The 18,502-nt window shown below is 41.3% G+C and overlaps 1 protein-coding gene across 1 annotated transcript; it reads left to right on the plus strand.

Annotated features, from left to right (window-relative positions):
• The first annotated feature begins 11,017 nt into the window (after positions 1-11,017).
• LOC149118959 (uncharacterized) lies at positions 11,018-15,729 on the plus strand. Its single transcript, XM_089274807.1, has 3 exons — positions 11,018-11,382; positions 12,413-13,939; positions 14,548-15,729. The coding sequence occupies exons 1-3, from the start codon at positions 11,133-11,135 to the stop codon at positions 14,634-14,636; spliced, it is 1,866 nt and encodes a 621-aa protein (XP_089130933.1). The 5' UTR covers positions 11,018-11,132; the 3' UTR covers positions 14,637-15,729.
• The last annotated feature ends 2,773 nt before the right edge of the window (positions 15,730-18,502 follow it).

Consider the following 18,502-nt stretch of genomic DNA (forward strand, 5'->3'; position numbering starts at 1 on the left):
GAGCGTGAAGAACAAGGACTTGAGGATCTTACGAGATTTATGATAGAGTACCTCAAGCAAGTGGAGATCAACCATGCTTGCCGCTCTGGGGACCGGCCTCAACAAAACCGGATCGGACCGGAACAGATCACGGATCGGATCACAGAAAAAAAAACAAAATTAAACAAAAATTCAAATCGTTTATAAGATAATAATAAATGGAAAATAAAAGTGGAAACTAAAATATGTTAAATGAAAATAAGAAATGTAGTGTGATAAGCCAAAATAAAGTCTGCGTGACATAATGGAGCGCAGGCCCCGCTGAAAGTTGTTTTCCTGAGTCACTTTCATAGAGGAGTGTCGTAAAGTGGGCGCCGCCATGAACGAAGGCAATCGAGAGGTAGGCATCATTTCATCAGTCAGTTATTATTTCTTTTTTTAATATCATCTCATTTGCTCCTTTTTCTTTATTCAACATCCTTTTAGTACACGCGAGAGAAGACGCGAAAAGTGAGGTGAGGGGTAAGATTTTCAAATATGATCGACTACTGAAGTGCACTTGGGCGATTTATGTAGTCGATCTCGTACACATTAATACTAGTTTCTTCCATGAACTTGTTAATTTCTTCTTTACCTGAATTTGATTCGTTACTCCCCAGAACACGATCGTTTCAAGGTTTTATTCTATTTAAAGGCAACTTTTACGTCCCCTTAAAATGACTCTAAATATCATGACGTGACTCCTAAAATGTTGTTTATTCTCGGGTTGCATTATCGTTCAGACTATCGATGTTATGTCTTTAAATGTGAAAACGATTCCTTGAATATTTTGTAAAACAGCTATATTTCTTTGAAAATGTTTCGTTTTATTCCAGTGAGAAAAATCGTATTCCAAACTCACATCTTGTAAAAGTATAGACTTATCCCGAAAACGGAAATTGTTTGACATCGTCAGGTCTTTAATTTGTTTAGCATGATTTTAGTTTTTTGTTTTTGGATTTATACGTTCGTCTTATTATTGCCATGCTGGCTCGTTTTATAACAGTTTACCTGTGATATTATTATTACAGATAACTTAAAGGAACATCACACCTAAATTAAATAAAACGTTCTGCTTACAGTAGTCACTCTAGCGTAATTTGCTCAGCAAATATTTGAATTTTGAATCTTGAATTTGAATTTGAATTTTTTTTTTTTTTTTTTTCAGTATTTTCCCTGATCCGATCCGCGATCCGATCCGCGATCCGATCCGTGATTCGGTCAATGATCCGTTCCGGTCCGGTGCAGATTTTGTCAACGCCGCTCTGGGGACTGGGAAGGTTACCTGGCAGCGTTGGAATGCCTCATAAAGTACTTCTTCGTGCACGATCTCCTCAACTACACTCAGCTAATGCCACTCCACCTCGCGCGGATGAACGCGCTCGAGCATTGAAGTCCGGGGATTTTGTTGTAGCGAAGTCAGAGGTCCCGTTCACGAGGTTGTTCACAGATCAGACGCTAGAGCAGGAGATCAAAGTATTAAAGTGTCAGGGAGGTATGGTGGGGTAAGTCAAGACGAAGCCGCCCTAGACCGCCTTCTTATCACGTCACAGCATCTCGCCCGTATGGTAAAGCAGTATCTCGATAGCTTTCCTAAAGTATCAAGCGCTTCTGAGCGGAACGAGCACTAGCAGCTCTCTGGGGATGTTGATGTAAGAACGCAAGAAAACGCCATGAAACTCCGCCAGTCGATAGAGCTGCACTGCGAAGGCAACCCATTTACATTTGAGTCTACCTTGAAGAGTTTGGTGTCGTCAGCTCTTGTGCCAGTAAAAGAAAAGGAAGATATCGGTTTAATTTGAAGAATTCGTTGAAGACAGACTGTTGCTATCTTCTAAGCACTCCGTGTGGGACGCTATAAAAAGCTGAAACTGAAGACCTTCTCAAACTGGATGGACAAAACTAAAAGCTCATGTAGGGGACAAAGTCATCAAAGTGCGCGAAGAACGGGAGTTACTCGGAAGGTTTGTTATAATCCAAGGAAGTGAAGTGAAGTGAAAGTGAAGACTTTATTTAATGAGGGTGACCCGTGACAGTAACTCAAGTTACTGATAAACTTGGGGCCCTCAGCTTAAAATAATTAGAATGCTAAAAATATATCATTTACAATAAAATGCTAAAATACGATATTATTTACAATAAAATACTTAATTAAGTTACTATTAAAAATGGTTACAAATAATAAACTGGACGTACAATTTCAAACATACTACGAATAATAAGAGTTAAAAAATTCCATTAGTTTTCTGAGAGTTAAGAATGGTATTACATAATTTAGCCTTAAACGATTTAACGGACTTCTCTGTTTTTAAAGACCGGGGTAAACTGTTCCAATCTTTAATAGTTCTGACGGCGAAAGTGCGTCCTCCCTCAGAGGCGTTTCTGTGAGAGGGGCATAATAAATTTAAATTACAATTTCTAGTACTTCTCGAATGGACGTCAGAGTTTTTCCTTAAAGATGTGTTCATGTATTCAGGTAAAGTTCTGTTTATCCTTTTGTAGGCCAGTGCACATCGATTTATATAAGCTTCTTTGTAAAAGGGGATCCAGTTTAGCTTATTAAATAAAGTGACAGTTCGACTAGTACGTTGTGCTGCAAGAATAATACGCGCAGCCCGTTTTTGCATACGGAGAACTCTCTCGAGTGCCTCTTTGTTACACGATGTCCATACTGTGCTTGCATACATGAAGAGTGGTTTGATTACTGCGTTATAGTAGATCAATTTTTGATTCTTTTTCAAGTAGCAGCTTATATGGCATAGAAGACCAATTCGTTTTGAAAGTTTGTTACATAGTTCGTCAACATGTGCTTCGTAAGTTAGGTTCTCGTCGATTATCACTCCAAGAAGTTTATGGCTACCAACTTGTTCAATTTCTGCATTTTGCATCCTAGCTTCAAATTTTCCTGCGTCATGGGTTATACGTCTGCGCAGACGCTTTCCCGTAGCCAACAACGCTTTGGTTTTCTTGGTATTTATAAACATTTTGTTTTCACTAGCCCATTTCTCAACTTCTGTCAAGTCCTTTGTTAATGATTTGTTTAGTGCAGGAATAGCTTTCCAGTCTGAGCTTAAAGACAAGGTGGTATCGTCTGCATAGATATCCATAGTTGACTTGTGAACGTTTAGAGGCATGTCATTGACAAACAGGAGGAAGAGCACCGGTCCCAATATTGATCCTTGGGGAACGCCCTGTCTGATAGTCAGCTGTTCAGATGTGGTTTTCCCTAATGTAATAAATTGCTTTCTCTGAGACAGGTACGATTGAAACCAGGCAACAGACGGAGGGCTTGCACCGTAAATAGACAGCTTTTTTAGAAGAAGTTCGTGATTTATAACATCAAAAGCTTTACGAAAATCTATAAATACCAGACCGGTCACTTCGTCATTGTCCATGTTTTTCAGGATGTGATCCGTAAGTCTGATTAGAGCTGTTTCTGTAGAGTGACCTGACCTGAAGGCTGATTGATACTCATATAACATGTTGTTGTCATGTAAAAACTTAAGAAGACAGCTGGCTACGTGTTTTTCGATAATCTTCGAAAAGACAGGTAAAACTGATATCGGGCGGTAATTGTTGATATCGTTTCGTGCGCCACCCTTGTGCAATGGTGTAACGTTTGCTACTTTCCAACGGTCTGGAAAACTGTTTGTCGATATTGAAAGGTTCAGCAGTTTGCATAATGGACTGGCAAACGCTGGTGCAATAATTTTGAGTACACGAATACTTATGCCATCGTGCCCAGAGGCCTTGTTACAAGCGATTTTGCCCAGAGGCCTTGTTACAAGCGATTTTAGTAGGCCAGAGCTTTTGCCAAGTAAAGGTGTACTGGCCGAGGGGAGCGGGGGAGGGTGCAGCCCCCCAGTTTCAGAAAGTTTTGAAAATTTTCAGGCAAAACGCTGATGATTCGGACAAAAGTACCGGGAGAAAACACTCTAAAAGGTACTCTAGGCCAGGCTTGTAGCCTACTTTCTCAGACGTTTGCCTTGTCAAAACCGAGGTAAGGTCAAATGATATAAGATCCAGGTATTCTGTTTTGGAAAAGCCACATATCGTTTAAATGTGTATTGTGGAAATCCACGATATAGATATTACTAATTACTGATTTCTATCAACAAAACAATGACGAAAGAATCAATTCAAAGCGAACGAAGACCTTTGTTTTGTTGTGGCTCCACAAAGAGCAGTTTTAAAATTTATCTTGAACTTTCCGTACGAGAAAGAATTAACTGTTTCTTTTCTAAGTTTGTGATTTTAATAGGCTGTCGATCAAGGTGAATAGGTTATGCGTGGTTTCAAAATAACTATTTTGGAATGATAAAAGTTTCATTTGGCAAGAGAATTGTGAACGTTTTTGTTTTTACTGCGATTTGAGTGCGCTTTCGGGCATTATGTAATTTTTTCGGGCAATAAGGTCACCCTGAAGGTGCCCGTACGCCTATGGTGCCAAGACTCGAGGAAACCATCGGTGCGTAGGAGATGGCAGTGCTGCCGCGTTCCTTATGCACGATCGATGGATCTCTTTATATTCCAGCTGACAAAGTCACCCTGATGCGTTTGATAGAGGAGGTCAGCTCACAGCCACAACTAGAAACGCCACCAGCAGCAACGGGGAATCTACATCGAGTACTTGTTATTGATGCTATGGCCGCCGTTCAAGGTAACTATGACAACAACAACAACAACAACAACAATAATAATAATAATAATAATGATAATAACAATAATAATAATAATAATAATAATAATAATAACAATCGTAATATTTTGTACAAAAAGCCGGGATTGGAAAATTTGAGCCCCATCGGATTCTTATTATTCGGCCCAAAATTGGTGCAAAACAGCGAAAAAAATCAATTTCGGCACGAAAGTCCTAAGGGATTACACACCGTACCGCACTATTAACTTATACAATAATCGCAATAAAGCATACAGCGGCCTTAGTTCCGCAACTAGAAATAGCAAATAATAAAAGGTTTAAATTTGTGTAAATTTAGCAAAACATTTGGCATATAGTCAGTGTAAGTATAAGAGTGCGCGTTGATTCCCCGACGGTGATTCTCTCCAAGCCATTTCCTGAATTGGTGACAGTATTATATACCATTTTTGTTCAGTGTTTAGTGATATGTACAGGTTGGAATACTGTTCGTGGTTTGTCTAGTCCCATGTCAAGCATCTCCTTTTCATCGCATTTCACTTATTAACTTACGATTTGGATGCATGGACAATGTAATTATACCGGTAGCAAACCTCGTTTTTCGAATTCAGCTTTGGAGAATAAAGACCTGTAATTTTTTTTTCTCGAGGTTTCTCATATTATCTTTTTTCTTTTGCAACTTCCTCTGCCGCAAAATCAAGCACAAACACCAAACAAACAAACCGACCACCAAGTGCCACCCAACAGAGCTTTTCTTCCTATTATCAGTATTACTTCAGTGTGTGGGGTTATTATTATTTGTTGTTTTATGTTATGTTGCTGTATGTAAAAACTTCGAAGAGACTTTTTACGATAACTACAGAAATTCTCGCGCGCTCATTGGCTAACTTCAATCGTCAATAAGCGGACAGACACATGAGTTTATAATTTATGCGATACGTCAACGAGCGAGAGCGGACAATTTTACAATTTCTTATCGTAAAAAACATGTTGTCGTCAGTTTTTCATGCGTCTGTCCTGTTATTGACAATGAATTTAGTCATAACATTGTCAAAGTAGCCTGCGGATCCACTCGACTATCGCGTCGTGGATCCACAGCTACTTTGATAATGTTATGACTAAATTCATTATCAATTACAGGACAGACGCATGCAAAACTGACGTCAATTTGTTAAATAGATGTTTCATCCATTACTCTGTAACAAGCTCATTCTAAAGATTGAAAGTAGCCTTTTCAGTTTAAGCACATAAACAACACGAACAGCTAGTGGATGGTGACCTCAATGACTGTCTTATCTTTTTATTTTACTTTGAGGCATTTATAGTATTTATGCAAACATTGTGATACGGCCAGCGAAGATTGTTAAATAACGGCAATGTTGTCAGTCCAGGGGTGGAATTAGGAGGAGCAGATCGGGTGGCTAACCCCTCCCCCCGCCCCCTCCTTTTGAACAAACCAAAACAACAACAAAATTTAAAATATTGTAAATATTATAGCAGAAATAAAGGCAAACACTTCGCACAGGTTCCACATTGTAATTACATTTAATGTTTTTTTTTCCTAGCTAAAATAGTGATAAAATTACGCTTTTCTATTAAGTCTGGTTTTCAATAGTCCGTAACAATTAACACAAGCAGATACGCAGAAGCAGCAAGTAGCACCTTTTGTAAGGAAATTGTCCGAACAACAGAGCAAGATAACGAGAAATGCTGTCGCGCGTCGTGTTGCTAGTAAATGTTTCCCGTTCGTTCAGCCGAGGCAAGAAAATCTTGTATCTGGTTGACAGACTTCCAGTCATTCCGACAGGCTATCCCGACGCCTGCCGGTATGTTATAGAAGTTCTTCCTTTTAGCTATGCGTCCTTCGAGGCATCGAGTAACTATACGTACCGTTTGCAGATCACACCAAAAGCTAAAGTTGCCAGACTTTTCGTGCTCTTCATACTCCTGCATGCAGCCATAACTTGATAAACGCCGATTTGAGGAGAAGAAGAAAGATTGAGTGCTATTTTAAACAAATCCCTCAGAACTATAACACTGTTTCCCAAGGGGCCGGATGTTTTTCACCATCCGACCACCAGGTCACAAGCCTGGCAAGGGTCATATTGTCCAATTTCACTGCCTCAAGCCTTGTATATTAACGTTCTCCTATATATGAAAGATCGGAACCGAAGTACTGTCCGTTGTATCGTTAGTCAGTATCTTCTATGGGTCTTCTATTGGTCTCGTCTAAAATTAGAACTGGTGGAAACTACTACTCGTGTTCTTGACGGATTTCATTGATCCCAACAGAAGCATACGAGAATCGAGCTTAAGAAATCCGAGCTGTGTTGATAGTAAACCAGAGATTCTTCATTTCCTACACTCGCAGCGTAAGATTTGTGTGAAAAAAGACTAAAATGTCTATTCTTTTTTTGGTTTTAATTCAAGCTTAGTCCCAACCGAAGAATAAAGTTATCAACCATGTAACTGAGCCTCAGATATGGCCTATGGAGGGGTAACCCGAAAACACTGACCCCCGGTCCGCGGACTACCTATGGACCGGTCCACGGACTCCCCCTACGGACCCCCTCTACGGACCATCCCCCAAAATATAATAAAAATAATAAATAAATATTTCAGTTGCGGGTTGTCTAATAGATTACTCGTGACGGCGAAATTTCGAACGTTACATTGTGCAAATGGGCAGACCTGGATTCAGGCTCGGGTGCAATTTATATAATTACACATTGCCATTTCCTTTGCTGTGGCCATAAAGTATACGAAAGACGCGTACGGGGAAGCCTCCAGGAAGCCTCGAAATTTGTGTTCTTTCCCCTCTGCCATTTTGTTCAGCCCATCCTCCCGTGGGCTCGTGAACTCGTTCCAGGCTTCACAATTTACTCAGCAGAATAACAGATACAAACAAGAATAAACAGAGTGTGAACTGCTCTGGTGCAATATTCATATTACTGGATGTAAGACACTCCATATAGGAGCATACTACAGACCGCATGTAGGCGATGAAAACAGCCTCCAAGAACTGGATAAATCACTTTCTCTAATAAATCCTGCCCATGATATCCTGCTTGGAGGGGACTTCAACTTCCCAGGCTGGGACTGGAAAAACAAAACCTTGAAAACCTGCCCCTTCCCTACACTACATCACCAATTTGGGGATCTACTCGACGATAAAGGGCTTATCCAAATGGTCGAAGAACCTACCAGGAGCCAAAATATACTAGACCTAGTAATCACTAATAATCCATCTAGAGTTCGCCAAGTCAAGGTATTGCCTGGCATATCAGACCACGACTGCCCAATGATAGATCTAGACATACGTCCCATTCGCTACAAACAGAAACGGCGAAAAATACCACTCTACAAGAGGGCACGATGGGATAGCTTTGAGGCAGACCTCCAAACCACAACTGAGGTGATAGATCGTAACAAAGATACATTGTCGGTAAATGAACTATGGCTTACGTTTAAAAAAGCCATTCATGACGGCACCCTAAAACACATTCCACACAAGACATGTAAACACAAGAACAACTTACCGTGGATCACGCCTAGCATTAAAAGGCTAATCAGGCAGAGAGACAGAACAAATATCAAGCGAAAAAGAGCAAGAGAAAGGAATGCAGTTGGAGCTTCTCGTCTACTTGACCAGAAGATGAGAGAGCTAAAGAGAAAAATCCAGAGGGAATCTAGGAAACAGTATTGGGAGCATGTCGAGTCTATCATCTCACCGATGGAAGAAGACACAAATGACTTCTCTGGAATGAAAAGATTCTGGTCCTTCATCAAACACAGCAGAAGAGACAGTATGGGTGTTGGGTCATTGAAGAAAGATGGCACAACAATATCTCATCCCAGAGATAAAGCTACTATCCTAAACATGCAGTTCCAGTCAGTGTTCACACGTGACAATCCAGACGCACAAGACATACCGATGATGTCATCGCCGTTTGCCACCATAGACGACATCCAAATAACTAGGGCAGGAATCAAGCGGATGTTAGACCAGCTTAAAATCCATAAGGCACCCGGACCGGATGGTATAACACCTCGAGTGATGAAGGAGCTCTCAGAACCTGTAGCCTCCATTCTTACTATCATATTTAAGAAGTCGTATGAAAGCGGAGAAATCCCAGACGACTGGAAATGTGCCAACATCACACCTATCTATAAGAAGGGCTCTAAATATGATGCAAGTAACTACAGGCCTATCTCCCTCACGTGTATATCAAGCAAATTGATGGAGCATATCATAGAAAGCTCAATCATGCGGCACGCCGATAACCACAACATCCTGTACCCCCTACAACATGGCTTCAGGGATAGAAGATCGTGTGAAACACAGCTTTTGGGATTCGTAAACGACCTAGTTAACACTATGCATGCTGGATCCCAGACGGATATCCTGGTGATGGACTTTAGTAAGGCATTTGACAAAGTCAGCCATCCTCGTCTTGTTACCAAGCTGAAGTATTATGGAATTGGTGGTAGGACAAACAGATGGGTCCAATCCTTCCTAAGTGGCAGAACACAGAGAGTTGTCCTTGAAGGAGAATTTTCAGACGACGCCGAAGTACTTTCTGGTGTACCACAAGGTTCTGACTTGGGTCCATCCTTATTCCTTTTTTATATAAATGACCTACCTGAATCCCTTGCCTCTAACATTAGACTATTTGCTGATGACACCATTGTGTACCTGACCATCCACTCAGACAGTGACACCCAAGTACTCCAAAGAGACCTAGACAAATTAGCCGAATGGGAAACCCTATGGAAAATGGAGTTCCATCCAGACAAGTGTGAAGTACTTAGAGTAGGGCGCAAGCGTGCTATGGTACAAAATGACTATATTCTTCATGGTAAGACATTAGCAACGGCTGACTCAGCCAATTACCTCGGAGTTACTATAGCATCAGACCTGAGATGGAACAAACACATCGACACCATCTCAAGTAAAGCTAATAGAACTCTTGGATTCCTGAAAAGGAATCTAAAGATTAACTCTATTGCACTCAAGTCCACTGCCTGTAAAACATTGATCCGACCTACCCTCGACTATGCCTGCACCGTTTGGGATCCTTACACACAGGGAAACATCTATAAGCTCGAGATGGTGCAGCGTCGGGCAGCGAGATTTGTTCTTGGCAGATACAACAACACATCCAGCGTAGGGGACATGCTATATGAGCTCGGCTGGACTTCCCTCCAAACTAGGAGACAGACACTTAGACTCTGCATGATGTATAAAATTCATAAAGGCTTGATAGCCATGGACGCACAAGAGTTCATGACTCCACTTCAAAGGAGATCACGGCACGATTGAGCCACGAATGGAAGGTAAGAACTTTCCTTCTTAACATCGGCATCTCCTTACGCTGAAAACGGCTTTTAGGCAGTTTTTTTTTGGTAGGGGGGGTGGGGTGTTAAAAACCCAAGTCTGTTACATTTGCACAGTGTAACACTCGAAAAATCACCGACACGAGTTTGAATCTATTAGACAACCCATAAGTGAAATCTTTATTTATTATTTTTACACTATTTTAGGGTGGTCCGTACAGGGGTCCGCGGACCAGGGGTCAGTGTTTTCGGGTTACCCTCTATGGAGGGAGGATCTGCCCGAAAGAGTTGCCGGTAATTATTCAGGTTGGAGGTTAATAAAAGATTCGGTCTGTGTAAGACACAGAACGCAGGCTGCGAACTACAGCGGACACAGACTGCAGACTAACCCTAACTCGTCATAATATTGGCTATAAATAACCTTGACTACCATTACAATACCCCTGTAACACTAATATTGGCCCATGCTCAGTAGAAGACGAGAAACGTTTACTCATCTGTTATTAATGTTAAAGCGCAGCACATCCTTCGCTTGCACTGCAACTAAATTAAGTTGGATGACGTGATAAAGGAAGGTCATTGATGTCACTTGGGAAGCTCACTGTTCACGTCGCCTGACCATTGAATGATGGAAAGGGTTTTCTTTTCACAAATCAGTAAACCAACCGAAAGTAATTCGGCTTCTCGTTCTTGTTCTCCGTTGATGACACACGAAAATCGGAGGTCCTTCCTTTCCGAATGGAAAAAAAGAAAAATACCTCTGGAGGTAGACTGACTTGACTACAGTTTCCGAACGAATTTTACTGAAAACTAAATGTACGTTCCATTTGACTTTCAATCGAATTTTCCTGTGTTTTTGGCTAAATGGTATAAAGCATTTGGGGTTTGCGAAAACCTTCCGAACAAATTTTTGATGATCACTTCGTCATCCACGTAATGTCTGATTGGTAACCAATCAAAAGTCGTTTCTTCATATAAAGGGGCTTCCCCGAATTCCGAGAATCGAAAGTACTGAGAAACGCTCAGGTTGCATTTCAGTGAGTTGCTTGTGAACAGGCTTGAACCTTTGTTTGTGAATCTTGCGAAGAATACCTTAACGACGAAAGGAGAACAGATCAGTATGTCACAATCTCCAGCGAAATATCATAATCTCAATCGCCCGGATGAAGTGACTGATGCCACATCCTATAAGAAACACACAAGTAAGAAACTGTCTATCGTGCCAAAGATCAAAGAATTGATGATGAAGCGGAATAACGCCATCTCCAAAGAGAAACTGATGGCGATCATGGCATTTTTAGTAGTGTTCCTGATGGTGTTAGCGGTGTGTTTTGTTCTCATATTTGAGATCTCCACTACTGGCAAGGAAGGTAGGTAAATGCAGTAATGGCAAACATTATAAGGATAGTATCTACAAATATCAGGTAGACAGGGTTCTTGTGCATGTTTAGTGCTGCTATAACATTAATGATCCTGTTATGCAGTCGACGAGTCGAGCAAATTAAATGCTCCGTTCAGCACAGTGTAGGCATTTCTGCGTCACATATTAAATTACAGGGGCTCCCAACGAATCGGTTTGGTACATCATCCGTTCGGAAGGCTTTTGATCGCCTCTGATTTTCTTAAGTTTGTCATCCAGAACTTTCGTGATATGAGAATTTAATGCTTGTTGTTTACGGATTAACAAAAATGTCTTTTTGGGAACCAAAAAAGTCAGCTATGATTTTCGGAAAGGCAAAAAGACCAAATGTTTTCGGGAAAAGGAAAAAAGGGCCCTAAATTCGAGAATACTCAAGTTACCCTAATGCATCAATTCGTAACATTTGTTATTTATTATTATTATATTTGCTTCTGATCTGGGACGGAGTGACAAAGCGACATTCACTGCTTTGTTAAACTGTCGCGACATGGACGATGAAGGTTGCGCGGGTGGTTATATCAGGAATAGCTTCGTCGATCCTGCACGATGCAAGCCTGCAAGCCTGCAGGCAGGACGCTGATAATGAAGACTTCCAACGATAATCATACGCAAGGCAGACATGCAGGCAAATCGAGGTTTTTGCCTCGATAGAAATTTGCAGGACTTTTTCAATTATCAAAAGTTTTCGTAAGAGGCTAGGCATTAAAAGAATAAATCAACATAAAAGAACCATTATTCTCAGATATTGTCCCTATAAGAATTTTAGTCTGGCAAAAGCCGTGCGCTACACTGCGTGTGTGACTGACAAACACCTCATGCTCGATATATATAGCGCACAAAGGCCTCTCATCTATGCAACTGTCAAGGGCTTTTCTTTATCCATCCTCTTTTTGCCTGCCACTTAAATACACTTATCTGGGTATCAATTTAGTATCGGCAGTTTCTTGATATCTTTGACTCTGTTTCACCTTCCAAAACAGATAGCATGAACAAATCAAATTTGGCCGCATTCGTTGACTGCAGACAAAAGCCACTCTGTGATTCCGACGCTACCTGTACAGCTGAATTCAGAGACAAACATCGCTACATTTGTGTTTGTAACAATGGCTTCGAAGGAAATGGTTCTATCTCTGGAAACGACAAGTCATGTCAGGATATTGATGAATGCAAAGGCGATATGCAAAATTGCAGTGTTTATGCACACTGTAATAACACCATTGGCTCTTATGACTGTACTTGTCTTGATGGATTCCACGGAGATGGCATGTCTTGTCAGGATGTTGATGAGTGCAAAGACAATGTGCACAATTGCAGTGTTTATGCACGCTGCAATAACACTGTTGGCTCTTATGATTGTACTTGTCTTGATGGATTCCATGGAGATGGCATGTCATGTCAGGATGTTGATGAGTGCAAAGTTAATATGCACAACTGCAGTATTTATGCACTCTGCAACAACACTATTGGCTCTTATAATTGTACTTGTCTCGAAGGATTCCATGGGGATGGCATGTCATGTCAGGATATTGATGAATGCAAAGGTACTCTGCACAACTGCAGTGCTCATGCATTTTGCAATAACACTATTGGCTCCTATGACTGTACTTGCCTCCCAGGATTCAAAGGAAATGGATTGTCGTGTGATGACATCAACGAGTGTAAAACGAATACAGACAACTGCAATGGGTATGCGATCTGCAAAAATACCATTGGCTCCCATGACTGTACGTGTCGCCCAGGATTCAAAGGAAATGGATTGTTGTGTGATGACATCAACGAGTGCAAAACGAATACACACAACTGCAATGGGTATGCGATCTGCAAAAACACCGTTGGCTCCTATGACTGTACTTGTCGCCCAGGATTCAAAGGAAATGGATTGTCGTGCGATGACATCAACGAGTGTAAAACGAATACACACAACTGCAATACGCATGCGACCTGCAAAAACACCATAGGCTCCTATGACTGTACCTGTCGCCCAGGATTCAAAGGAGATGGGTTGTCGTGTGATGACATCAAAGAGTGTGAAACGAATACAGACAACTGCAATGCGCATGCGATCTGCAAAAACACCATAGGCTCCTATGACTGTACTTGTCGCCCAGGATTCAAAGGAGATGGATTGTCGTGTGATGACATCAACGAGTGTAAAACGAATACACACAACTGCAATGCGCATGCGACCTGCAAAAACACCATAGGCTCCTATGACTGTACCTGTCGCCCAGGATTCAAAGGAGATGGATTGTCGTGTGATGACATCAATGAGTGTGAAACGAATACACACAACTGCAATGCGCATGCGGTCTGCAAAAACACCATTGGCTCCTATGACTGTGCGTGTTGCCCAGGATTCAAAGGAGATGGATTGTCGTGTGATGACGTGAATGAGTGTAGCGAAAGAAATCATCTCTGTGACGCTTATGCCAGTTGTGTTAACAAGCCTGGTTCTTACACCTGCTCCTGCAGAAAAGGCTACACTGGAAATGGAAGATATTGTAAAGGTAAGTACTGAATAAACAATTAGTCTCTATTATATTGCCAAGGCTTGAGATAATCAGTAAGTAGTACTCGCGGCCTTTGGAGGAACAACGCTAATCTTATTTAACACACATTGACATACGGAATAGACAGACATCATGAGTGGTAACGACAACAAATTCTCTAAGATCTCAGTTTTGAGCTAAAATAGAGAGGAAAGCTCATTCACAAGAGGTACTAAAACAAAAAAGGATAGTAAACTTTTAAAACTAGCTTGAATTCAAGGAAGTCCAAATGTGCGTGAGACAGTTGGCAGATCTTCAGTCTGAGTGCAAATGTACACATTGATTTCCTGACGCTGATTCTCTCCTGGTAATTTCCTGAATTGGTAACAATTACAATATTATATACCTTTTTAAATCTTTTTTTTTTTGTATCAGAGAAGTAACAGTACCGTACGTGATTTGTCTAGTCCCATATCCACCCTTTACTTTTTATTGCATATCAGTCAGTATTAACTTGTGATAAGATAGACGATGCTAATTGTGCATGCAGCAAAACAGAGTGGAGAATAACAGGTTACAGGTTTGTTTTTTTTTCTTGAGCTCTCTCATATTATCTTTTTTTGTAGCTTCCTCAGCCAGAAGCCACCAATTGACCCTCAACAGAGTTGCTCTTCTTATTGTTGTCATTGTTTTTGTGCGATGGTTTAATGTGTAAAAGCTCTGAAGAAATTGTAGACATCCATATATGACTCTGCATATAGACACTTTAAAACTTGAAAGTTATGTTATAGTTGAGATTCCAACAATAGTTTTATCCCCCCCCCCGCCACCCCCTTGTAAAAAGAGGCATGTAGTGTAACTTTTATCTTTTTTCGTATATACTTCATTTGTAAAAAAAACTGAACACAATAAATTCTCAGGTTATCAGAAACACTACATGGCGACCTCAATTCCTTTCATTCTAACACTAATACGACTAGAAAAGACTAGTAAAGAAGGGTAAATGATGTAAGTCTTCCATTTTTAAGTTTCTTGAATTGATAAGGATAGTCAAGTGCAAATAAGGAGCTATTTTCAAGGTTATAAATATGCCCGATCTAGCTAAAGCGAGACTACACCACAACTCGATGGTTGCACGCTCGTATCGACCTGAGGTCCATAGATAAGAATTAGTGAGTGTAGATTTTGTCGCCACTAAAGGCCATATTTCCTTGCAGTTTGTCGCACAACAGTGGTGCATTGCGAGTTGAAAAGCTTCGTTATGCGTATTAATACACGCGTGTTGGAGGTTGCGGTGCCTAACATGTTGCATTTAAGTTTACAGAGCGGCTTAAGTTTCACTCTGTGCAAGATGTTGCTTGAAACGTGCAACACCAGTGATTATACGTGCACCAACACTTCTATACCTGCAATATGTTGCACGCTCAACTCAGACGAAAACAACGTTTTATTAAAGCACAAACTCCGTACTTTTGGTATAATCTCCGAGCACATGTTTTTCACTCTCCAAAACCAAATCCCAGCATACATTGCGGTACGTGAGCTCATAGTCACACACTCAACATAACATGTCACGCACCCTACAAATACAACAATTTCGCGCGACATCTGCAAGAATATGCTGCCCTTTAGCAAAAATTGTTTTTTGTTAATTTTGAAAATAAAGGATAATGAAAGCCTCCCTAACTCTTCTGTTGGAGTGGATTTTCTAACCCTATAAAGCATTAACAAAGACAACGAAACCAGAGCTTATCTAGTTTTGTAAATTTATCGAAAGCTTAAATAAATGTAGTACTCCTTTAAAAAAAGTCATTCTGCGTTGTGTCGATCTCTGCTTTTATATTGTTCACTTTCTATGATAAGCCGATTAGATCACTATCGATCCAACGTATAGCATGCTTGCTTAAACATTTCAAATGGAATAATTTTAGCGAACAGAAATGCGAATCTAGCCCGGACACTGTTAAAGAATAACAATATTTAAAGACAAAGGCAACCACCTCAGCCCTGACTGATGTTCACTCGAGTCTTCTATCCTAGTCGGGCTGGGATTTGGAAATGTTGGTTTTCCTGCATGGAGAGAGAAAACTAGATTTCTCAGAGAAGAACCCGCGCAGCAAGGCAAGAACCAACAAGAAACTCAGTCTACGTATAACACCGGGCCGGAATCGAACCCGGGCCCTATTGTTGGAAGGCAAGTGTTCTTCTCGACACTATGCCATCCCAGCTCCCCCGGGCCCTGTCGATATGTCATATGTGCGTCTATCGAGTAATGGTTGCTTTTGGGAGTTTGCAGAGCACTAGAGAGGCTTAAGTTGCTCGCGATCGACTTAGCTTTTCTTCTTCTTTAAACCCCTGCATGCATCCATACCGCGTAATTAACAAAGAGATTCCATGTTGCCGTGCGTCTGTTCAGTACTAGATCACAGATGACGTCAAATGTGGCAAGAATAAAAAAGTGGCACACGAGAGACTTGAGAGAACTTGAGAGTCGCGACTTGCGTTTACTTGCAAGGAAACTTGTGTGTCCGTTTGGCCACCCAACGCAAGTCTCAGCTCTACGCAAGTTCAACTTCATTACCGACAGTTCACTTGCTATCCCCGCAGAAACCAGATATCATGATTATAGTACGGACACTTCGCTCGACCCGGTCCAATACCAATGATTTTTATTAGAACAGGGTACTCGTTAAAAGCGAGTCACTTATCAAAAACCCAAGATTACATCAGTTTGTGGACTGGGGTGAGGCTAAATCGCGTGGGTGGGTGGGTCGTGCGTCGTGGGTCGTGCGTGAAGATAATGCAAGATCTTATCATATAGGTCCAACTGATCCTGTTTAAGTCTATATATCGGGACCGAGCCGAATAACAAAACTTGAAACTTAAAAATTTTCCAATTTTGTGGGAGGCACGGTGGCCTCATGGTTAGTGCGCTCGTCTCCGGATCAAGCGGTCCGGGTTCGAGCCCTGGCCGGGGACATTGTGTTGTGCTCTTGGGCAAGACACTACTCTCACAGTGCCTCTCTCCACCCAGGTGTATAAATGGGTACCGGCGAACTTAATGCTGGGGGTAACCCTGCGATGGACTAGCATCCCATCCAGGGGGGGGGGAGCAGAAATACTCCTAGTCGCTTCATGCTACAGAAACCGGGATAAGCTCCGGCCTGATCATGATAGGCCACTTTGGCTCGCATGCAGACTTTACCTTACCATCCTCATGGATCCGTCCTATATTTCCGCGAGTTTGATACGGATTCTTATAACTTCGCAGATTTCCTAACTTCGGCTTGATACATCGAGCGGCGAGGCGGTCTTGTTGTTTTAATAAAAAACAATCGGAAAAGCGCGACATCGTCGCATTGGTACGTCAATAAAGTGGAAATATATCTTATCGCGGTTTTGGACGTCATCTTGATGGGCAGGCAACACGCGCGACAGAAATTACCCGTATGGGAATCCGATAGCAAAAAATCTTAAGTCGAATTCTGAACAATTTTATGACTAGCAGAGTTAAGATACTAGACAAAGGATATTGACCATATTTGAGGGATGTAGCTGTGCCAAAAAGCGCCCAGTCACGTTTTTGATTTTTGAGGAAAAAATGATACAAAAACGCAGGAACAATTAAAACGCAACTCGATGCTTTCTAGCACAGCTACTTCCGTCAAATTCAGTCAATGTAATTCCCTGTCCGGTATCTTTGCTTTGCTATTTATAAAATTAATCGTTCGGAATTCAATTTTTAAGAGAATCAATTGCCACGGAATTCCCATTCAAACGCTGTAATTTCTGATGCGCGTTGCCCGCCCGGCTATTACAGATTGTTCCAGTGTAATTTTGTTTGCAATCTACAGGTAGTATAATTTGTAGTGTTTAGGATCTTACAAAAGAACAGAATAAAATCGAACGATTGACTGTAAACATTGAATGAAGATTGAACCAGTGCCGAGGGAATTTTCTCAGAAACCGACAAGATGGCTTTCAAAACCGTGATAAGGTCTATTCCCGCGTTCTAATGTACCAATTCGACGATGTCACACTTTCCCAATTCTTTTCATTCAAACAAAAAATTAGCCGCTATCGATTTATGTCTAGCTAGCAGGAACATCTAGAAAGTCTTGAACGACCCACGACGCACCCACCCACGCCGATTAGACAATCTTGGTGTAAGTGAGAAATGGAGCGTGAAACGCGGCCTATAAAGTCTGGAACGAGCGTGGAGCTGCGTGGGTGGGATGCAGAATGAGTTGCCAATAATCGCATACCCGTGTTTGCGCGAAGAACTCTGGGATCGTCAGGGGGCAAACATTGTTAGTCGCTAGAAGGAAATGTATGACGAAAAGTTGTTTCGAGGTACAAGAAAACGATTTTTGAGAGAGATCAACGCTTTTTCGCCGTCGTTTTTATCGCAAATGGATTTGGGCAATGTTGATATGTGGAATATGTAAGTTTTTCTTTGAATAACCGTGAAATATGTGACAAAATCTACCAATAAACTCCGTTGCTTGCGTGAGGTTCATTGTTAAATTTACATCGTGTAATGGTCTGAAAATATTACAAAATTAATTAGGTATAAATCGA

Source organism: Orbicella faveolata, unplaced genomic scaffold, assembly GCF_042242905.1.
Source record: "Orbicella faveolata isolate gen_17 unplaced genomic scaffold, um_ofav_v1 contig_1, whole genome shotgun sequence".
Taxonomy (NCBI): domain Eukaryota; kingdom Metazoa; phylum Cnidaria; class Anthozoa; order Scleractinia; family Merulinidae; genus Orbicella; species Orbicella faveolata.